This window comes from Barbus barbus (genome assembly GCF_936440315.1).
Source record: "Barbus barbus genome assembly, chromosome: 36".
Classification (NCBI taxonomy): Eukaryota; Metazoa; Chordata; class Actinopteri; order Cypriniformes; family Cyprinidae; genus Barbus; species Barbus barbus.
Window position 1 is genome coordinate 5,633,579 of NC_136714.1, and position 24,289 is coordinate 5,657,867.

Consider the following 24,289-nt stretch of genomic DNA (forward strand, 5'->3'; position numbering starts at 1 on the left):
CCGGTGCAACTTGACGTCATTAGGTTAGGCGATGAAGATTCTGAGGTTCTGTAGCGCGCGCCGCTGCTGGTTTGGGCTGCGCGCACACACACACACACACACGGGCTGTGATTGACACAGTGAAGGGGTGGGGACGCAGGGTGGGGTCAGCAGCAGGGAGAGGCGGAGGAGAGACTCATAGCTCGAGCCCAACCCTGAAACACGGCAACAAACACACACTGAAAGCCGACCGGGGCGACGCAAAGAGGGTTTATTTCTCGACGCCGGGGATATGATTTCTGTGATCCGCCGAGGCAACGAGCGCACCTTTCTCCTCTAATAGTGAGGTGGAAAAACTGACATCGAGCTCACTGTTATTCAAATATCACCCCTCCCGATCCGATCGACCCCCCCTCCACTACACCCCTTCACCGCCGCTTAGATACCGAGATGCACACGGAGACTCGGAACAAAAAAGTAAGTCTGTTTATCATTCGCTATCGACTTATTTGGCAACGCGGCCGGTTGCTTTGGACGGCTGTCGCTGTCCTATTTCCATTCTGCAGGACTCCGCCTGAGTTCCTCATCTATGAGCAGTCACCCGGTTTCGGTTTGCTCGCCGTTAGCCGTAATGAGCCGATAATATCTGAGCTGCTGGTGATTACTTCTCTCCTGTGCATGCGGCTCTGAGCCCGTGCTTATCCGAAAGCCTCCTAACGATAACGCTGGTGCATTTGAAATACTTGTGCAACTTGTGACAAAGTCGGTGTGTGGCACATCTGTCAGAGCCGTCGCTTATCTGCAGTGCTGTTTTAAAGCGGCGAAGGCAGGAAGGAAGCGCGCTGAATGCAAGAGACACCATCTTAGCTGCTTTCTTAAAGGGACAGCAGCCTTGCATTTGCATGGGATGAAGAAATTCACTTATATTGTTGCTGGCCTGTGATGCTGTATGCTGTTGCCTTTTGTCATCATCTTTCAGTTGTTAAAGGCTAAATATCAATGTGTTGTCGGCAGTTCAATGTTTATCAAGAGACTGCTGCTTGTTTAGGACTGTAGGCTACTGAAAACTGTCATGAACATCCCATGATGCCAAGTAAGGAGGGGGTCACATTTGTAGTGTACTTGATACTGTGTTTTTGCTGCACGGAAGTATGTACTAGAACTTTTAAATTGGTTAAACTGATATCTAGAGATGGCTGCATTTGTATATGTATGGTCAGCTTGTCTCAAAATAAGACCTAACAGGATGATCAGTGTGACCCAGCATATTGTAAAGGGGTCTTCGATGTGAAGGGGTTATTTTGTGATTTGTTTGGTCGGTTGGTTGCATTTCAGAATAATTTACAGAATGAATGGTCAGTTACACTGCAACGACCCAGACAATGTCATTATTCAGAAACATCTGACAGCAGAATTCAGTGATTGGCCGATCAGAAGAGGTGTGTGTGTGTATATATATATATAATATAAAATGTATCAATTTAATAATGGATATTGGATACTATCATCTCAATATTAGCCAAATAGTTTGCAATTGGCCTACCTGATATATTGATCCATTACTGCAAAGAAGCATTGTTAAGAATGATTCTAATTAATTAATACATATTCAATTTATTTAAACAATTTTGCAAAAAAAAAAAAAAAAAGCATCCAGCTTATTAGATATGTTTAGCAGATAGATATTAATTAAAATGGCCAAAAATCTTGCCATTTTGATCCATCCCTACAAAGATGAATTTTTAAAATATAGACCTTAGTCAGGCTGGCACCATATTTAATTTTTGACAGAAATGAACACAAGGCTGAAAGGGATAAACGTACAGTGCATTCTAAGGACTGTACTGTTTTCAAACACTATACTGATTGTTTAGCTGATGAAACGTCTTTCTATCTCGTACCTCATTTCACCCGCATTAAATTCAATGTGGGGTCTGACCTGCCTGCTGAGGTCTGTTGCATCTTTTAGTCTACTCTACCTCTGTAGAGCTACCTGTTAGGCCTAATTAATGTAATTGTACACCACTTTTGCCTTTAATATGGCATATTCGGCAACTGAACTCATTCTTGGGAGCAGAGTCTCCTGCATGAGTTGTTATTAACAGAGTCAGGGAGGTGAGTGGACTGAGGCATTATCAATGGAGGAACAGAGAGTGCTCTGGGTGTGCCAGACAGCTGGTAATCATTAACATCTATGGACAAACTTTGGTCAAAGTGGTTAAACACTCAGCTACCCTCTGTAGGTCTCAGCCTTTGGGTTTTATCAGGGTGACATCGCTTCAGGAGGGTGTTATAGGTTGAGGCATCCATTGGCAGCCTAATCAAGCCAACTAGCTGGGGGGTGATGTAAAGTGCATCTGTTTTTAGGAGTTGAGACAGTTAGGAACTGCCACTGTCCTAGAGCACAGTTATTTTTAGAAGAAGGGTGCAGACGGCCCTGGGTGTGACTGAGGTTGTGTTTTTGCAGGGTGGCAATGGTGCACGCCTAGCAGTTCCTCTCACTCCCTGTCTTAAATCGCCTCTTGTGTTATTGACTGCACTTTAGCGTCACACCCTTAACCCGTCCTAAAGCTTAGCTCTAAAAGTGCAACACAAATTAGTCAGTGTTCTGTTTTGTATAAACCTGATTCTGTATCATAAAAGTAGGACACTTCCTCATTAGATGTTTGAGGTAAGTCAACAATATGGTGTAATGCCTCAACATCACATGCTTTGTTGACCATTGTCCCTCTTAAAAGCCCATCATTTTTACTCTATTCTCAAGAATGTTAACCATATTATGAAGTTAGACAGGCTGGTAATAGGACATTGTGCCACTGACGCCTTCAGTTTAGGTCTTATTCTGAATACAGAGTGTGAATACAGATAAAGGTGGGACAGTCTAGCTTGTCTTTTATTATCCACTAATACAAGGTCATAAAAGACTCTCACACTTAGTCAGGTGTAAAATCCTTTTATATTCTTACACCCTACGGCCCGGGGTCAACATTGCACCTGTAGATCTGAAGTTTTTCCAGTTGTTTTATGGCCAGTCTTGGGAATCAAACTTCATTTCTACTTCTGGCTGGGGACCAGTCGTGTCTCAGTCACTGTTTTTAAAGAAATGTTGAGCATATACATCTATTCTTTCAACTTATTCCATTTGATAGCATGCACACAAAATACTTGTCCAGTGACTGCGCTCTTTCTCTCCAGACGTTCTGAGCGATAAGATATGTTTTGTAGGCGTTTAAACTGCAGTTATTTAAATCAATGCAGGTGTTTATTGCCGTTGCATTACCAGTAATTTGTTGTTGTTGTTCTGTCTCCTTCATTTCTTTTCTGACTGTGAAACAACAGGCTTGTTGGCAACTTGTGGACTAACTAATTAGTTCAGAAAAATAAATAAATAGGTGTGCTAATGGTGAAATTCGCATCTTGTTGGGTGTATGCATACCTTTGTGAATGCATTAAATCAAAGTATATTTGGGGTTTAATTGACAAGCTTCAAACGGATGCATTCACATTTTTGTACGTTTTAGCATTTAACATATCACATGTTTCTGAACAGCATCATAAGAAGAAGCAAAATTATTTGCTGCTTCTTATGAAGCAAAGAAGGGGTTTTATAAGGGTTCCTGAGGGGTTTTATAAGGGTTTCAAGCCTTTTTGTATTCTTGAGACAAAGGAAATTATATATATTCTCAAGGAAATTACAAATGAATCAGCCCTCTATGCCATCTGTAGATATGACAGTTCACTAAATGCAATAATCCAGGCCTAGCTTGAGCTCAGAAAGATGACAATTTTAGTACCATTGACTTCAATTTTACCATCTGCCCCTTCATTCCGTTCTGTTTCTTGTCAGCTTGGTTTCTGATAAGTCTATATTTTATACTAATATCCACCATTTTTAGCTCACTGACTGAGCTACTGAAAGGCCCTCAATATTAAGTTAGTGAGTTAAGTGGACAAATTTAAGGTTATGTTTTTGGTCCTCTATTTTTAACACTGCTTTGAAGCAGAGTTCACAACCCATTTTACATCCGTAATGTGGCATATTTCCAAGTTAAATAGGTTATTCAGTGAGAAAAGTGGGGTGGGACTTTGATTGGATCCTGAAAAGTGGTGAATCGTAAAAAATGAAAAATAAGAGGGTTTGGTGGCATCATTTTAGAGATGGAAGAAACATATTACTTTTGAAAAGATAGTTTCTTTTCAATTATAACGCAATATGACCATTAACATGAATTAAGAAAGTAAATAGGGATGCACTGAATGATACCAATGCTACTATTACAGATACTAGTACCAGTACATCTGTTTACTAAACAAATTAAGCCATGTAATATGATTCATATGCTTTTGGTTTCTCGACTAGGGCTGCACAATACATATCGAAACAATCGAAATATCGCAAATGTACATATTGTGATAAACATATCGAAATGGTTTGTGATAAATGAGTAATTTAGTACTTTTTAAAGTTGTGGTCAAAGTTTTATTTAAACATATCAACCTATTATTCCATAGCCTATATCACTGTGTAGGATACTACGTCGATTAGCATTGCAATATAAATGTACTTTACTATAGTGAAAATATCCGAGAAGGCCTGAAGAAATTCGATGAACCACATATTGTCATAGTCGTGTGTAGGGCTGAACGAATTTGGAAAATAATCTAATTGCGTTTTATTTTTTTTATTTTTTTACTAATATTGCGATTTAATATGCGATTTATTTTTTTTAAGAGTTTTATATTCTGTATTATTCAACAAAGACAAGTAATAAATAATTTTATAATATGCAGTGTTGGGCACGTTACTTTAAAAAAGTAATTAGTTATATTACTTGTTACTTCTCACAAACAGTAACTGAGTTACATCATTATAAAATAAACACATTTCCAGGGAAAGTAACTATTGTTACTTTAAAAAAAAAAAAATTCAAATATGTCAAATAACTTGGATGCCCCCAATTTTAAATATGTTAAATGAATGAAATGGTCACTAAATAGAATAAATTATTATTATAAAACATTGTACACTAATCTACACTATTTTAATGTTTCTGTGGGACAATGTGAGAGACACCTATCAAATTCAATTGATTATTGTAAATATTATCAACCCTCTACTTGGCAATAGAAACTACATTGGCTTGTAATTTTTTACTCACCAGACTAATGTTAATGATCTGATATACATATATATATATATATATATATATATGAATATATATTTATGAATATATGAAGCTTATGTTTGGAAAATGGCACAGTTTTTTTTTTTTTTATATCTCACTTAGCATTAGTCAGTCAAACATTATATGATATTATGATAATTTAGCATTAAATGATGATAGAACTTTAGTATTTAGAATAACCATGTATGAATGCATATTTGTCATGTTGACTGAACTTAGGTCTGGTGGTGGTGCTTAAGGTATTGTTTGTCATTTAGTGTTTCTATAAAAAAAGGAGGGGAAAAAACTACAAATAATACTGATAAGATAAAACTACTACGAATTCTACTACTAATAAGAACAATATAAGACGCACTAAGGATTATTGAGCTGCTGGGTTCATGAATAATAATCAGGTTGTCTGCGTTCACTCGAACTGATGCGCTGAAATCAAAACAGGGAGGATAATAGGTGAGCGCCAGCCAATGAGATTGCCGGTTGCACATTAGTCCCGCCCACTACCAGAAAACCCGGCAGTTCTTAAAAGATGAAGAATTCCAAAGGAACTCTGTTATTTTGACAGGAAAATACAACCGAGGATATCATTTACATGTAGTGCGTCAATTCTGCATGATATGTAAGACCGCAAACTCCGGACTTGGCAACATAGCGTGCCAACTTGATGCTTTCTCAGAAGACTGCTTAGATGTGTTCAACTTGAAGCAGCTCAGCTAGACCGATCGCTGTGTGTCATCAAATACTGCGAGAGCTATAAGAGACCGAGCGTCTCCTTATGCTTTCTCTCGCCGTACTTTGATGTCATACACCGATCAATCTTCAAGTCGAACACACCTCTTTACTCTCACGTGTCATGTGACAGAGTGTAATCACAGCCTCTGCGGTTGAAAAATCACGTTTTTTCATATCGCTATATTATCGCAAATGCAATTAATCGCTTATCCCTAGTCGTGTGTTCAATAAGGTTGTGACGGTGATGAAATTTCCCCACCCATTAATTGACGTGTAACAACACCGGTAGTACCGTAAATAGCTTGTAAAAGCGGGGTGCACATTTTACTTTCACTTTCAAATTAGCGGCAATTCGGCATAAAGCAATTGTTCGTTGTTTGTCCGTTTGAGTTTTCCCTCTTTTCCTCACTTTCCTTCACTTCTAAACAGCTTAAAAGCGATGTGCGCATTTTACTTTCACTTTCAAACTAGCGGCAATTCAAGCATCAACAAAATACAACTTCAAACTCAACTTAGCCTATATATAAATCATAGAACTTTTATTAACAAAACGGAATAAAAATACACCATTCTATAGGCTATGCCTAATATAAAATTACAAATAACTTCCACAAAGTTTAAATAGCATATTTGTAGTTTCAGCACGAGAGCGCCCTCTTGGCAACAATCCATAGCATCAGGCTTTAAAGGGTTAGTTCACCCAAAAATGAAAATTACCCTATGTTTTACTCACCCTCAAAGCATGCTAGGTGTATATGACGTTCTTCTTTTTTCAGACGAATCAAATCGGAGTTATATTAAAAATGATCCTTGCTCTTTCAAATGTTAGAATGGCAGTAGGCGGGTGTTTTTATTTTCAACAGTCCAAAAGTAGTCAAATAAAGTGCGCGCATCCTTAATAAAACCTGCCTCACATGGCTCCGGGGGGTGAATCCAGAAGGCCTCCTGTAGCGACTCGATGCATTTTTGTAAGAAAAATATCAATTTTTAAAATGTTATAAACACTTTTCTCTCACTTCCACTAACTGTCATAGGCGGAAGCCGTTCTGGCAGATGACGTAGGTGTAGCACACGTGCCGGTGATTATTGATGAACACGGAAGCGCAGAGGAGAGACAGCAAAACAAAAAGCTGGTCACGAATTAGAAGCACAAAATTAGGATTTGTAAAGAAGAATGTCGTAGGATTTCGATAAAAGCCAAGAGGAGACTGGTGCTGAAGTATGGAAACTTTGCTTCCTTTGCTCCTGCAAATAAACTCGTGAAACTAGCATATCTAAGAGGCACGCGCGATGTATATGCCATCCGCCTTGCATGTATGACAGTTAGTGGAAGTGAGAGAAAAGTGTTTTAAATATTTTAAATATGGATATTTGTCTTACAAAAACGCATCGATTCGCTACAGAAGGCCTTTATTCACAGTTTTATTATGGACGGATACGCTTTATTTGACTTCTTTTGCAATGTTGAAAAAACACCTGCTTGCTGCCATTATAAAGCTTGGAAGAGCAAGGATCATTTTTAATATAACTCCGATTGGATTTGTCTGAAAGAAAAGTCATATACACCATATACCTTGAGGGTGAGTAAAACAGGCTATTTAAATTTTTTGGGTGAAATAACTAACCCTTTAATAAGGTCCAATTTGTTTTATGCAGTTTTATGTTCATTTTCAGAAGTTGTAGTGATGCTCTTTCTGAAGCATATGTTGGTTGTATAATTTTTTTAAATATATTTTAATTTAAACCAATTTAAATTGATTTTAGAAGAAGAAATATTGCAAACGAATATTGCATTTTTATCTATTGGCTGCTATTATATATTGCATCGCGACTATTGCACGCTATCAAATATGACATTTTTCTTCAGTATAACACGGTTCTATTCTCTAACCATTTATTTTTTATTTTTTTTAAATAAAATTACAAATGCAATGAAAATACAGGTCTCAGAAATCTGTAATCTGCAAGTACCAAAAATTAAAGTATTGGTTTCGTACTCATTTTGGAAGAATTGGTAATGGCGCATCCTTAGAATTAAATAAGGCAAATTTTATTTCATGTTGCTTTGAAATAAAAATGAGATTTAAGTTCAGCAAAAGCATTGAGAATGTGCTGGACTTTTTTTTTTTTTTAAGAGTTTATGTATGTTGCTGGTGGCAGCAGAAACGAATGTACCTCAGATACAATCAAGGTCTTTTCTTACTTTGAGAGCAGCCCGAGGAGGATTCGGTTGTCCAAGAGAGCAGAGGAAGTGAGGCACCAGCACACTGGCTGGAGGGAAAATGAGACTGAGAGGTTAAAGGGGACAAGCAGCGTTACGTGGTTTAGCTCCCAGACCTAAAGGAAGTAAAACAAGTTATAGGTGAGGTTTTACCTGAGTGGGGGCTCTGGGGTGTGCTTGTGTGTGTGGTACGGGACTGTAAGGATTTTGTCCATGTCTCCCCAGATTAGAGGCGATGTGACAGAATGACCCCCTACCATTGCGGCACAATCATTAACCAGGGAAAGAATCCCGTCCCCATAGCAACTCCTGCAGTTCTGCCAAACTGTCTGCAATGAAAAAGAGGGAGCGGGGGTGGGGTGCTCAGGGTGGGGAGGGTGTGTCTCAATGTGTGTGTGTGACTATTGATGTTAGAAACAGCATGCAAGTCATTGCTCAGAATGTGAAAATTACGTGATTTGGAAAACTAGTTGCGAAGCTTTGTTTTCCTGTTGCCCCCTTTAAATGTATGCAAATGCTGGACATTTGCATTAGCTTTTTACTGTAGCTTAATTATAAGGAGTGAGGCAAAAATGTGTCCGTCTTGAACAAATTCTTCCAAGGGAAGTACAGACTATCCACTCAGGTATGTTCTTTGGGAATTGCATCTTGACTCTATGCCTTTAAAGTTGACATCACCAGCTCTCTCTTGCTGTTTTTCTCTCTCGGTGCAGCTCTGCAGCAGAGATGAGCTGGCTTTCAGAGAGAGAGAAACTTCTTCCTTCCTGTCTTGGGTGCTCATTTGCTTCACGGACAGTAAATGGCTTGAGACGTTGAGGTTTGCATCACATTACCAAGGCTACATTTCAGCCGAGCATCATGTGAAGAAACTTCATTACTGCATGTATGCAGGACAGATGTTTCTTTTTTGAGTAAAAGAACTGGAGGTAAAGGAATGAGCATGTTAGGACTGATGTGTGTGTGTGTGTGTGAGTGTGTTTTAGGGTAGGGAGGGCTGCCTATGGGAAGTAGCAGCAGAGTTTGCGTCAGAAGGGTGTGGTGAGATAAGGCCAAGTTCACTGCTATGGTGACTGTGCCAACCATAAAGAGACAGTCCTACGAGTGTGAATTTATTTGCAGCCAATGTACACTCCTAGCCATCACAATTGGTGTTCTTAAAGAAACAGTACAGCCAAAAATTTCAATTGTCGTTATTTACTCCTATTGTTAGTTTTTCAGGGGAACACACAAGAAGAAATTTCTGTTTATTGTGACCACTCTGACAAGGTTCAAAAAGGACCAAAAACACCTTGAAATAGCACTATATTCAAAATTACTTTTGTGACTACAAAGTGCTAATGCTATTGCTGTTTGATACCATTTGGTATGGTTTTTTTCATGTCTTGTGTAAGGGTGCTCTGATCGGGGTTTTTTTTACTGGAAGAAATACCAATCACTGACCATAGGGTCTATTTGAAGCTGTCTTTTTATCATGTTATAGGCATGTTCTGATCAGATTTTTTTTCATACGTTAATACTTTTATTCAGCAAAGATGCATTGAATTGATCAAAATTGTCAGCAAAAATAATGTTACTAAAGATTTTTATTTATTTATTTGTTTTTGTACTACTTGAACTTTCTATTCATCAAAGAATCCTGAAATGTGTCATGGTTTATAAAAAATATTAAGCAGTACAACATTGATGATAATAAAAATAAGAGGTTTCTTGAGCACCAAATCAGCCTATTATAATGATTTCTGAAGGATCATGTGACAATGAAGATTGGAGTATAGGAATAAATTATATTTTAAAATATATTCAAATAGAAATGGTTATTTTAAATTGTGATAATATTTTATAGCATTATCTTTTACTGTATATTGATCAAATAAAAATAAATAAAAATAAAAAAAACATTTATTTATATATATATATATATATATATATATATATATATATATATATATATATATATATATATATATATATATATATATATATAATTCATATAAAATATTTTTTAAAGAGAGGCTAACACAACAATTATTATTCAGACAGATAGGCTTATTAAGAAAGAACCTACAATGCTTAATGCTAGATTGATGTTAATTTCTAACCCAGGGGTTTTATTAATTAATAATATTAATTTTATTTCAATTATATATTTTTTGAGAGATCACCAATCACAGTGAATCAATAGGAGCAATTACCAGCAGATAGTGATCGGAACCTGGTTGATTGAAGCACCCCTTGTCTTGTGGCCAAACCTCATTGACATCAATGGTGCCATGATTTGAGAGCTACTCTGGAGATGTTCAGTAAATAATGGCTTTGATTTGTGTGATGAACAGACCAGAATTCATCAAAATAACTTAAGAACACACAGTGTATGTGTCATGTAAGATTGCAAAGTATCAAATAATAATAGAATTTTCATTTTTCTGAGTGAAGTGTTAAAGTAGTGGTGTCCTTCTTTCAGACCCTTTGTAAGCCCTGTGTCTCCTGCTTCAGCCATTCTGTTGGCCTTGGCCTATTCAGGTGATTCTTACATTGGTCTCAACTCCCACCTCAAAAACTCCCACGGTTCTCTTTTCGCTGCTTGATGCTTCTTGTTTCATCCCCCAGCAGAGTCTTCTGAGCCAGGGCCCTTCTTGTTGCACACAGCCCTTTTGTTCCACCATGTGTGTGTGAGGGTGACACAACGCTGTCTCACACATCTTGCTGAAGAGGAAGGGTGGAGTTTTAGGCAGCCTAGCAGCTTCACTCAAGGCCAGTCTCGAAGTCTCTGCTTTGGGGAGATGCAGTACTGAATCAAAAGATTTCCTATTTTTTGTAATCATAACCCATGTGCTGACCCAAAAGGAACTGGCTTTTGAATTTTCGGTGTTGCAAAATTCTGCCGTAAAGATTTACATATAAATTTACATTAAATATACATTTTACTTTACATATTGGTTAAACAATTTCATCGTTGTCACATTTACAGTGCTGACATTTACCATGGTTTGGCAAATCTTCACGGGAGAAAGCTAGTCAATTTAGTTTCAATTTCATGTGACTGCAAAACGTTTCCCCACACAGATTTTGCGACTGGTTTAAGTTTGTCACATGCTACATAGACCAAAAGATAGCTGCTTGGTTTGACTTCTATGTGAGCTGTGCTTCATACATTGCTACACTATGGACAATAGACCTTTTTTGCCTGCAAAATTTTGCTGAAATTTCACTCATGTGACACTACCTTTAGTGTGCAGTGAAAAAGCTGCTTTGTTTGAAAGTGACTTCTATGTGAGCTGTGCTTCATACATTGCTACACTATGGACAATAGACCTTTTTTGCCTGCAAAACCTTGCCGAAATTTCACTCATGTGAACACTACCTTTAGTGTGCAGTGATTCTAAAATAAGCAGCAAAGTGAGCCAGAGCTTATGGCAGTTGACAAAATCTAGACTTATATCAAAGTGCAATGGTATTACCATCGGAAACTATCACTGGTACCACAGCAGTACTTTCTAAGGGCATAGTGCTTTACAGAGAGAAGCCTGACACACAGGGTGGTCTTTGGCCAAAGGGAGGCCTTGTACCTTTAAGAGGCTAACGGAAAGAACCAGAGGGTTGGACAGAGTCCTTGCACCACAGCCTGTGCTCTGTGTGTGTCACCAAACCCTCTGCCTGCTCATCCCCCTCACACACCCCATGCAGCTGTGACCTTACATGTGTATCCTCCCCTTCTGCCTCTTCCTTTCTCTCTCTCTCTCTCACTCTTTTTCTTTCTCTTCTTTTGCTTTTGGTCCGATGAGTTGATTACATGGAGGGACGCAGTGACAGCACTGGCTGGTACACGGAACAAGATGTGCCCCAGGCCCCAACAGACTGCATTAAATTACACTGTTCTGACATATTTAAACAGCAGCGGCAAACATGTACACGCAAACACAGATCCACACATGCATACACAACCAGAGACCTTAGTCCCCCCCCCAAGTGCTGGAGAGGCTGTCTTCTTCCATGAACGCTAAAGGAACATCTCATTTGTTTTCGTAGTTGGTCCTCGAACACCTTATTTGGCAGTGCATGGAGTTAGTGGAGCGGCTCTGAGAAAAGCAATGACAAAGTAAGTTTACTTGTTAGTTAGTCCCTTAGAGTTTGGTTTACTTCACCCTCATAACCACAACTTATTTTTACAGCTTACAAGAATTACATCAAATAGACTTTTAGAGTTTTTACATGTAAATAGAGCTTGCATCCTAGAAATCTAAGATGGATACTGAGAAAAAGAAAGTTTAACTTCCTATGCTAACATATTTCCTATTGAAACAAGAAGTCAGGATGGAACATACTGTTGGGTTCTTTCTATTTTATATATAAAAATAGCTTTTAGCCTATGTAACAGCTGTGAACCATTATTTGCTACATGCTATTGCTAATTTTATTGGACGGAAATTGGTGTACTCCTCTGAGTGCTAGATGAGTCATCGTTTTGATGCACATAACTGCTAAAAGTTACAAAAATCCAAATATACCTAAAAAATATATATACCTGCTAAATGTTAATTTACATGAGCACATAGATACCTTCATTCCTCAAAGCTAAAAAAGAATGTGCTGCATTCTGCAGAATAGTTTTAGCATAGCTGATCACTTTACATATTGGTCAAACAGCATCCTCTTGTCTTAAGGTGTGGCCACATTCTCTGTAGCTTGGCAGATTTTTTTTATCAGGGGAAATACAGTCACGATCGGGAATTTTTTTTCCAAAGATTAATCAATGAGAATATTCTTTGTTCAAACCAGAAAGTCATACACCACTAGTTTGCTTGCTGAATGCGAAACTGTGTCACATCAATTAACCAAGCAGCTTACCTGACATCCTTTAGAAAAAGTGCAAAAAAGCACTGTCAGTGGAAGTGTGCAAACTAATGACTGGAAAGAATCCTGCAGACTAATGTACACCAAAATGTAAATTACGTATAAACAAAAAAGGTTGCACATGCATGAGTTTTTTGCCTACTAATTCAGATTAGGTCAAATGTTAGTCACACTGAGGTAAGCAATGATATTCCATGAGTAGGATCCTTGGAGACAAGATTACTACCCTACCTTTGTATTCTCAAGCTTTGCTATGCACCATATCACAAAATCTGATCTCAAATCAGTTTCTGCTGTCATCTTTTTTTGTGTTTACTCTGTATAAGATGAGAAAAAAGCTTTTCCCTCTTATTTGGGCTTAAGGCTGGGACACACCAAGCCGACTTCAAAGAATTAGCGGTGACAAAAGCCGACGGTAACTTATCGGAATACTTGGGAAAGATCACGAAACATTAGAATAGCGTTCTGCCACCTTCATTTTATTTACTAGTCTTCATCACTTTCGATTTAATTCTTGGGCACTGACCCGTTTGCTAAACTGAACATCCAATCAGAGTTCTCGATCATGCCGACAGCCCCGACGCCGATTCAACATGTTGATTTGGGCAAACTGCCCCCGATGTGAGCCTGACGAGAGCCAATGTGTGAAACACACCAAACAAACTAGCCCGACAGACGCTCGCCGACGGCCAACCGTCAGCTTGGTGTGTCCCGGGCTTTATAGGCCATTGTGCTAGGCCATATGATCCCTAGACTAATACAACGCCAGTATCCCGCTATTTATAAATTTTTTAAGCTTTCATATGATACTTATTGGGATGGTTCACCCAAAAATGAAAATTCTGTCAATAATTACTCACCCTCATGTTGTTCCGAACCCGTAAGACCGTAGTTCATCTTCAGAACACAAATAAGATTTTTTTATTAAATCTGAGAGCTGTCTGACCCTCCATAGGCTGCAAGGAAACTACCTGTTGTAAGGACATAGGTAAAATAGTCCATGTGACATCAGCAGTTCAACCGTAATTTTATGAAGCTATGAGAATACTTTCTGTGTGCAAAGAACACAAAAATAACGACTTTATTCAACAATTCTTCTCCTCCTCATCCCACTGCCATTATAGAGAGACTATCACAACGCAGACACTTGTTTCCGTAAACAATGCATGTGATTCTCTCTCCACAATGGCGGCACATTGTTGAATAAAGTGGTTATGATTTTTGAGAATTTTCATTTTTGGGTGAACCAACCCTTTAAAGTAGGCCAGAGTGCTGAACCTGAAACAAGAGTTACTGTAGTTAGGTAACATCAAGATTTAAATTTTAAGTTTCATTTATTGAGTCTTCAATGTGCTTTGTCTGGTTGGGTGAGTATCTACAATAGTTAGTGCAAAATATCAGTGGAATAAAATCTTAGAAGATGGTGGATATGTCATGATGGAAAAAGGAGTCTTGGATTGGCTGTCATCTGCCACATCTCCTCTTAAATTCCCTCCTACCTCCATTTGCCACAATGATCCAATGAAAGGACATGGTCCTAGATTGGGGCAGCTCCTACACTTTGGAATTTGGGCAAAGGTTTACTTTGTGTACTTACAGCGGTCATAGAAACTAGCTACACAACAGCAAGGGAGGTGGAGAGGCCCTGCCTTTCCTCCCTGCTGCTAGGAAAACTGTCCCACACCGCTTCGAGAGCAACCCACACCTCCCTGCCCCCTCCGCATGTACTTCTCCTGCAACCCTCTCAACCACTCCTCTTAGGGGGTCCAGTTGGGCCTAGCCGTGGTATGGAGCACGAGCCAATGTCCAATCTCGGGTTACATGATTGTGCAACATGCGGCTTTGAACACCCTTTCGGCCCTTCAGAGCTAAAGTCCTACTTCCATCTCAGGGCCTCATGCATTATGAGTTTAGCCCCTTCTGGTCCTAGTAAGTCCCAGAGTAACATTCTCAAAGAGCAACGGTTTATAACAAGGTTCTGTTGACCTTAGGCGCTAGTTGAGGGTCAAGTTTAAACAAAAAACTAGGATTCAAGCCTGGGAAGCCACTGATAATTTTTTGGAAGTGCCCAAGAGAACTAATGTACCATGGCCAGGGCTCGCAAAATGTCAAAATCCCTGGTAGCCCTTAGGGCAGGTACTCTTCAGATTTTGGTAGCCCAGAAAATTAATTTAACTAGCCCAAATAAAATAAAGACCATAAATGTCAATCAAAAACATTTTCAATACACAAATATCAAGGAAAGAGTTTTATTTTACTATTTACAAGGTATCTGCAGAATTCTTAAAAATCTAAGGCAATTTGACGCCATTTAACGTATTTAAAAACCTTCTGCTGTATCTATTTGATAAAAAATACTGAATATTATTTCACAAAATAATATTGTGAAATATTATTGCAATTTAAAATAAATGTTTTCTATTTTAATATACTTTAAAATGTAATTAATTCCTGTGAAGCAAAGCAGTATTTTCAGTGTCACATGATCCTTTAGAAATCATTCTAATATGCTGATTTTTAATCATTGTTGGAAACAAGGACCTGTGATTATTTGTTTTTAAATAAAAAGTTAAAAAGAAGAGTGTTTAGTCAAAATAGAGATTTTGTTACAATATAAACTATTCAAAATTTTGGTGTCAGAATTTTCTTTTTCTTTTTTTAAAGATACTTTAAAAAAGTTTAAAGAAAGTTAAATAAACTTTATTCAGCAAGGATGTGTTAAATGGATAACATTGATAGTAAAGACTTCTATTGTTAGAAAATATTCCTATTTTGAATAAATGCTGTTCTTTTAAAACTTTTTATTAATCAAAGAATCAAAGAAAAAAGTAACACAGGTTCCAAAAAAATATGAAGCAGCACAACAGTTTCAACACTGATAATAAATCAGCATATTAGAATGATTTCTGAAGGATCATGGGACACTGAAGACTGGAGTAATGATGCTGAAAATACACCTTTGATCACAGGAATAAATACTATTTTAAAGTATGGGTATTAAAATAGGAAACCAATATTTCACTATATCACTGTTTTTTCTGTATTTTTGAAATGAATACAGCCTTGATGAGCAAGAGACTCAAAGTCAAAAACCTGATAAATAATTAACCTTGTTTTTGAGTCTATAATATAACATAATATATTAATACATAAGGCCTAACATAATATATTATCAAAAACTATTTAAACTGATAGAATAGAATGCAAACTGAAGCAAAACTTAAGCTGAGATCTGTAAGTTAAATATAAAAAAAAAGTGAACATGAATTCTTCTATAGCTGTCTAAACATCATGAAGTACAGTTTGTACAATATACATGTGTTTCAGTACATGTTTCAGAGTTTTGTTACCCATCCTCCGCTATTTCCAGCACTTAATCAAGCCACTCTTCCTTAATACATGAGGACGTTTTATTTCACATGTCATTGCGTTTGCGTCGTCTCTCGTGTTGAGCGCACCGCAACCATTGAAGTATTCCGTTTCTACAGCGACTCATTTGGTGCACATCGTTCTCTTTCTATGAAACCTGTAAAGCGCATTCACCGGCTCTAACTCTGTCGTGGCATCAGCTCTATAGCGGTTTGCCCGAGCATTGCTATTCTTTCCCTTTTACTGGCGGCAAATCAAATGGCTTCCAAACTCATTTTTGTGTGTGCGAGGCACGTTATTTCTTCTGCGCGGTCGCGCACGCGCTCCGCTTAGAGGGAACATTGCGTGGGAGCCCTGTATTTAAGGTAGCCCGTCGGGCAGGGCAGTGATACATTTTGGTAGCCCGACTGGAAAACACAATAGCCCCGGGACGTCGGGCAAGCGATTTCGTGAGCCCTGCATGGCATTAGGGCTGGGTTTGTACTGCAAACTGTTTCTGCAACAAATGCAATGGTCAATTGATCTGGTGTGGCTTCCTTTCTTCCAGGTGTTTTTGTAAGAAAAACTTCTAAAAGTGTCCTGTGCTTATGTGACTCCATCTGCATTTGAAAGCAGTTTTGGTTAAATTTTAGGACTTTTCCCAAAGGTATTGTACACAGTAAAATTGTACTTTCTGATAAATCTTGCATTTCCATCATGAAACACCTGAAGTATGACTTTTAACAATTTGGCATTGCACTAGTCTTTTTGTACTAGTTGCCCCAACATTTTGGTTTATATAATGTGGATTGTAGGTACCTCTTCACCCAACCAACCCCCTCTTTCGGTTCCTCCTCTCCCCTCATGATGAGGATTGTTAGGTTCCGATAGAATTTCTACCATTGTTCAAGGAAGCCAATACTTCCTAAATATGAGTACCAAAGTCTGACTCTCTTTGGAGGAGGAGGGATGGACAGAAGGGTGTGCGTGGTGAGCTATGCAGTCCCAGACGGCAGCTCTACCCTCGCCGCACTGGGGTGGGGACTGGTTGCCAAGGGGGCTTGGGAGCGACTGAGTGAGAGAGAATGCCATGACCCAGATTGTGATGGTTCTCTCTTCCTCTCCCCCTCCACCCCCAATCATTCCCTCTCTTCTTCCCATTTCCCAGTTCTTTAGTTTTCTACTCTCTGCTATCCTCTCTACTTTGTGTTTTCTCTCTAATCCTTGATGTTCCCTCTTTCAGTAATGAGAACCCCCTCCTCTCTCCATAACTTCCTGCTGGGGCATAGAGGGACTGGGGTCACACCCACCCCACCCTCTTTTATTCCTGGAACTACCCACATCACAGGCTCCCAGGGGAGCCTTTATACACACACACACACATATATACACACACATACTCTGGTAAATGGTTCCTCACCAATATACATCATCATCATTTCTCCAAAAGGATTTGCCAGTGAGCAATTGCTGCTCTCAATCATTGAATTGCTCACATACTTCCATATTGCCGGAGCCGGTCTTGTGTGTATAACTTGCAGAGAGAGTCCAAAAGTCACTTTCTGCCAGTTGTGGGTGAATTATTAAGAAAAAACTTACCTGGCATGAAATTTTATATTGCATTATGCTTTAGAATAAATTAAAAATAAATGAATATATATGTTTATCTTTTGGGATTGTTGACATTGGTATTATTTAGCAGTGTTTTCGTTGCATATTGAAGACACTGCCTCTCATTGAGCGTCTCCTTGCCCCAGTCTAGCTGCAGCTAAAACAGAAACATAAGCGTGCATCATAATTTCATCTTCGTGGCTCTATGCAAGGAATATTAGACATTTGTGTTGGCAAATAGAACTGGGAAAAAACTTTAGGCATCATACATAAATCAATGATAACATTTCCAGTACAAAGGTCTTCAGCCTTTTTTGGGATTCCTTAATGGATGGAAAGATGTGTGGTGCAAGAACCTATCCCCTGCAGAGCCCCATCCCCCGATTTCATTGGCTGAGAGAACTTTTTATGGGTACACTATTCAGTGCTCATTAGAAATGCTAGAAAACTGATTAGTTTTAATATTGAAAATGATATGTTATTCATTTTTTATTATTAATTGTTAATGTCTTTCAAAGTTAGAAATGGTCAAAAGAATCAAAAGGTGTCAGCCCATCATTCGCAATATTTGTCTCAAATGTGGCAGTTCCTGCCCGTTACTGTCCATTTGCAAGTACCACAATTTTATTTACTCACCAAAGCCACTTGGTGAGTGCTTTTTACAGATGTTCTGCTCACATTCAGTGTGAATGAAACGTTGGGTAACACTGGTGTTTACCAACCTTCTCAGACAACATTAGCCATCAAAAGAAATGCAGATATGTTTGTTCACAGTGCATGTGTGTTCACAGTGTGTCCGTGCCAGCTTGGGAGGAGGGGCACATTGAGGGCGGCCACACCCCAGCTTATGGGGGGCCACACCTCTTTGTGGAATCTACTGCAGCTGGGTCACATGACCCCCACTCCCACCCCCATGCCTAAGCATTACCACATTTCTCCCTCTCTCTCTCTCTCTCCACTAATACTGCTGCTCTACTCTATGAGACTGGCCTCTCTCCTGCTATTTGGTCTTAAGGAATTGGGTGTGACTCGGCTCGGCTCGAAGAGGGAGGCGACGCAGGATTGCTGACTACTCCTCCCTGCTGGTTCAATCTTTTTCTCCTCTTGCCTTTCTCCAGCTGGTCAGTCTTTAGAACCATCTTTTCACCTCAAATCTTCTGTTTTCTACACCTTTGCCATTAAGTTTCTAAAGGTACTCTAGACATAATATCTAAAGTATCTTTAATTGCCTTTCTCTTTTTTCCCATTTCTGTGATTCTCCCTCCATCTTCAAACATCCCCCCCCCCACATTTGATTGACCTGTACTTGATTTCCACTCATCATCTCTTTTGTTTCCTCCTCCCCCAACTAACTTGAGCTTAAGAGGCTAACTGTCCTCTGATCTTCTCACATTGGTCTGGTGAGGATCATTAACTCTCTCTCTCTGTAGTCTCATGCTAACTTTTCTTTCAAATTTAATTCTGAACTCGTGTCACTTTGTTCAGGTGGATTGTAGATTTCGTGAATCTGGTCAGAGGTTAGCATTTTGCTAACTCATGAGACTGTTGGTAAGACTACAACTTGATGCTCTGATTAGTTCTTAAGTGTTCTCTGTTTCTCCTTCACAGTGTCAGACGAGTCCGAAGAAATCCACTGCAGCCACCTCTGAGCCTGTTGAAGAGATGCCATCCATACAAATCAAGTCGGAGCCAGAGGAGGTGGCGTGTATGGTGGTGAGTGAGCTTTTGTAATGTGGCATGTGTGTGTGTGGGGGTTGAACTTCGTAGTGGGATGGAGAGTATGAAGCTTGGAGTTATTGGAAAGGGGTGTGGTTGCAGTGTCACTAAGATGAAGTCAGTGGACCTCAGGGTTCCTCTAGACTTTGATCTCCACTTTCTAGATAAGGCCAGGGCACATGTAAATGTTATTCTATAAATGCATGTAATAATAGTTTTCTAATATGATCCTCTGGACTATTTGACTTAGTACATTCAGGCGTTAAAGTGCAAATGAAACAAAAGTAGCGACAGATCTTTTTTTCAATATAACATCTCTGTGAAATGGATTGTCAAAAAAGAGAAAAAAGTTGGGTAGGGACTTGCTTCTTTACATTGGTTGTTGATTGGATGGAGGGAGGTGTGAATGTGAGCTTGCAGTTGATTGTAGGCAAGGAAGTGGATGGGGGTTATGCAGATTAAATGACCGGAGAAGTCCAGCATACTAGAGTGAATTTGTTTCACCAGAAGATCAAGCTATGATCGTTATGACAATTTAATTCAAAATTATGAATCACTTTTTTTAAAAATGAAACCTGCATGGATGAATTGGTTACATCGTCCCCATTGAATTAAAATAGGTTAGAATTTTGTGGCTTTTAGTCCGTATCTGCTTTGAGGCATCCTTTGCAGACATGCATTGGATATTTAGTTTTCTTTTGAGAAAACAGACAAAAAATCTTAATGACTACACATTTTTTGTCTAATCAAATGCTTTCTAGAATAAAACAAATCGCACAATGCTCATCCTGGTTAAGAACCACCCAATTATACAGGAAGGTGTTGTCTGAGCGAGATTTAAGGCGACCAGCCAAAGATTGTGTGATGTTTGCTTTCTACCATGAATCCTTACAAACTTTAACAAATACTCTTGACTACCAGAAAAGCTCATAGTAGCTGCCTTGTAACTTATAAACTTTTTCTCAGCAGACCGATACAAACCCGTGCACCCTGACCTCTGGAAATTGTGCCAAGTCAGCCAATCACAGTTTGTTTTCGAAAAGCACTTCCTTTTTTTTTTTTTTTTTTTTGCATTCAACGTGCTGCAGATATGCATCCCATATGCGACTGAGACCAGGAAAGAGCTAAATAAATTCTTTGGAAACAGCTCCACTTATCAGTATTCCTTAAATCAATGATTTGTAACTTAGAAATTGAATTTTTTCCATTACTAAATATACAAGAGAGCATGAAGAAATAGAAGAGTGATCATTAACAGGCAATTCCATTTGCCGGACAGTATCTTACAGTCTGAAGTTCCTCATAAGGAGTCATAACATAATATTTTATGTATTAACATTACTCCTCCAGTGCTCTTTCCTCTTCACTTTGTTGTGGTATCTTTTTGTACCTTTCCTTTTCTGTCCTTCTATCTTTTTTCCAAGTCTCGACAAGGCCCTAATAGGATATATCGAGGGAGGCTTCCGTTCTGCTGTAGTCATGGCAACGAGGCTCTGGCGGGAGTTGGAACGACTGTGATGTAGCCTCCCCACACCCCTCCGCCTGAACACACACACACACACACACACTGACACCCCCACCCCCCACAACACTCCCACTCACTCACCATACACTCCTAAAGCCATAAGACACACACAGAACACCACATACCTGCAGGGTTTCACGCATGCTTGCATCCGCATACACGATACATGCCTGCCATGCACTCACTCTGGAGCCAACAGGAACATTTAGGCACAAAGATGTGCTCCACACCCTTTTATTCTCGTCCTCTTCACACACATACAGCCTACTCTGTGTCTAATGTGCTTTTACCCAGCCGATGCTTCATAAAGACTTGACTCAGAACCAGTGTTTATTATAGAACAGCTTTGCCACTGGTCAGAGATCTGTAGAAAGATTCATTGGGGAAAAGTCGAAGGCAGCTGCTGTTCTTCATTGAGTTGTTCAGTTTGGGAAAAAGTTCCTTGGAGTTGCCGTTAAGATCTGCTGTCGATTTCACCTGCGCAATCTGATACGGCAGGCGGTTGTGAAAAGGAAGTTAGGGGCTCGCCGTCGGTTGCCAGGTATTTCAAAGTTGTGCACTCAAACACATCACAGTTGAAGTAGGTCTTTGTAGACGACATGACATTGTAACCCAGTAGGTCGATGAGGCCCAGGGTGGGTAGTTGGTGAATTGTTTGTGGGAGAGGCTACATGACACTCCCTTTCAAATGCTAGGCAGGGCCACAAACTTAGATGCTAATATCACCCTCCTCAGCTACTACCGTTTCCTTCCACTCCTATATTTTATCATCCGTATCTGTACACCACACCCTGCAGAATCCTAAACGACTGGCCTGACTTAACAACATGCATCCTAAACCTGCAACGGGCTTTCAGAAACTCTTGAGCTTGAGTTTAGGGTAGGATACACACCGGATTTTGTGTCAAGCATGAATCCAGTCTGCTTATACTGACATTGAGTGGATGAAGCTGGGATGAGAGAAGAGTTATTACAGGGCTAGGTTGCTTATGAACCTGGGGCAGTGTACTGGACACACTGGGGTCTTTGACTTTGATTATCATTCTGACAGTTTAATGGTAGACTGGAGAGACAAAACAAGATGGGCTCTTATTTATGTTCCTGACGTAAGCAGACAGAAGTCTTACTGCTTTAGGTCTTTAAAGCAGCATGCACCAAATGTTGATTTCCAGCATAATGAGCAGAGCTCCAGACAACCGGACTAACATTTGACTGCAAGGATGTCAGGAATGCCGGTACTTGAAGCCTACATGCCATTGTTTGAGTATGCTATTAGTTAGTGTATAACATTTTCAGTGTCTTGTGGTATTAAGAATCTTGATATGTCACTGGTATCGGTATTGTTCCTGAAACTGATGACCATATTTGGTGGTGCAGCATTATGCTTTTACAACATAAAGTAGTTCGCATAGTGCAGCACCAGTGCTGGGTAGTAACTGATTAAATGTAATTTGGATTGCATAATCCGATACTAAAAATTGAGTACTTGTAATTGATTTCAAAGACTCATAATCAGATTGCAGTTACTTTTCTATAGATTACATGATTATATATTATTTACAAAATGACTAAATTATACAGAATGCATCGATTCATCCTAATTCTTTTTTTTTTGTCTCTTAATTGTTAAAAAAAAAAAAAAATGCCTTTTATACATTCAGAAAGTGTTCCAGTTTTATGGAATTGCACCAGTCCTAATTCAGGTGACTATAATCACACATAAATGGAGAGGTCACACAATTAGTTTACTTTAACATTTTATGATTTAATTAATTATTAGTTTTTTAATCACCTCATGAACCCCATGCAGTGTTTTCAAGAAGCCCAGTTTAGGAAACCTTGGTGTTAATAAATGTTAAATGCACTTCTTGAAGATAATAACAAAGAATGAAAATAAATTCTGATGGGTTAGGTCAAAAGTAATCTAACAGTAGTCAGAATACATTACCTAATAGGTGTAATCCAACAGATTACATTATAACTACAATTTCTGTTATGTAATTTGTAATCAGTAATGGACTACAATTTGTAAGTAATGTACCCAGCACAGTGCAACACCATTATCCTATCTTTGAATTTTGAACTTTAGTAGTAGAGGCAGTCCCTCCCTATTTTTGTAAGATGTAAAATCAATTGTCATTAACATCGTTATGCAAGACCGAAATGCACATAGTTGCAGTCAGTCATTTGTTTGTTGTAATTGATTAGTAACCTAATTTGTAACAGAGATTTTTCGTCTCTCAGTACTGTGGTGGAATGTAAACTCTCCTGGGAATATTATTAATGGCCAATTTCCCCATTAATGGTTGTCGGTAAAGTCAGCAGAGAGTCATACTGCCATCAGTCCATCATTCCTAACAATGTTAAACGGAAGGATTTTTCACCGGAAACTCACATAATAGTTCTAGTTTCTTTCTCTCGCTCTCAATTTGTTCTGCATTTCTACACAGTGAGAAAAGGGAGCGATTCTCTCTGCGCTGCCAACCTTTACCATGAGTAGTTGCTCTCTATCCTTGCTCTTATGTTTATGCCAATAGTTTCTCACTGGACTACTCTTTTCACTTTGTATGTTTGTGTGCGCTTGATATGTTGGCTATTATTTTGTTTTGATTGGTTTGTCTGAGTTTTACCTGTGTGAGTTGTTTATACTGCAGTACGTCCACTGCTAGATCTTCTATTGTAGTCAGCTTTGTGTAGTGGGAGGAGCAACAGGAGACTCAGTGGGTGTGGCATCAGGCTGCGGAGGGGGTTATACTTAGCATAAATAAAATCCAAAAGGGGGAATAACGTGTCCAAGGGGATAAAAGTATCCTAAATAAACAGGGGACCTTGTGAAGGCAGGTAGTGTTGAGGGAGTGTAACCCAGGTAAAGGGAGGCGAAGTCCCTTTGTGTAAACAAATTGCTGCTTTGTATATATTTAGTATCTGCGTATATCTCTTATATCTTTGTTTCGGTTTCTCCATTTAAATGATGAATATATACTTTTGATAACTGCTGATATAGACAGCTAATTCCTCTCATGCAGGCACCGAACACACAGGTTAGTTTGCAGTCAGCTGTAGTCTGAGCGGTGTGTTCACACGCAGCTTTTTGGTCCAGACGCTGCCGACGCGAGGTGACAA

At 39.0% G+C, this 24,289-nt stretch overlaps 1 protein-coding gene across 2 annotated transcripts in view; it reads left to right on the forward strand.

The window, feature by feature from the left end:
• Positions 1-24,289, forward strand: part of LOC306856249 (Krueppel-like factor 8) — a 42,103-nt gene that overhangs the window by 1,858 nt on the left and 15,956 nt on the right. Inside the window, exons 1-2 of one of the 2 annotated variants that reach the window (XM_079395406.1) lie at positions 13-456; positions 19,534-19,638. In XM_079395406.1, coding sequence (XP_079251532.1) covers positions 430-456; positions 19,534-19,638 — 132 coding nt within the window. In that variant the 5' untranslated portion in view covers positions 13-429. Of the gene's footprint in view, positions 1-12; positions 457-19,533; positions 19,639-24,289 lie in introns of those variants that run through there. The other variant, XM_079395405.1, reaches the window with a different exon arrangement.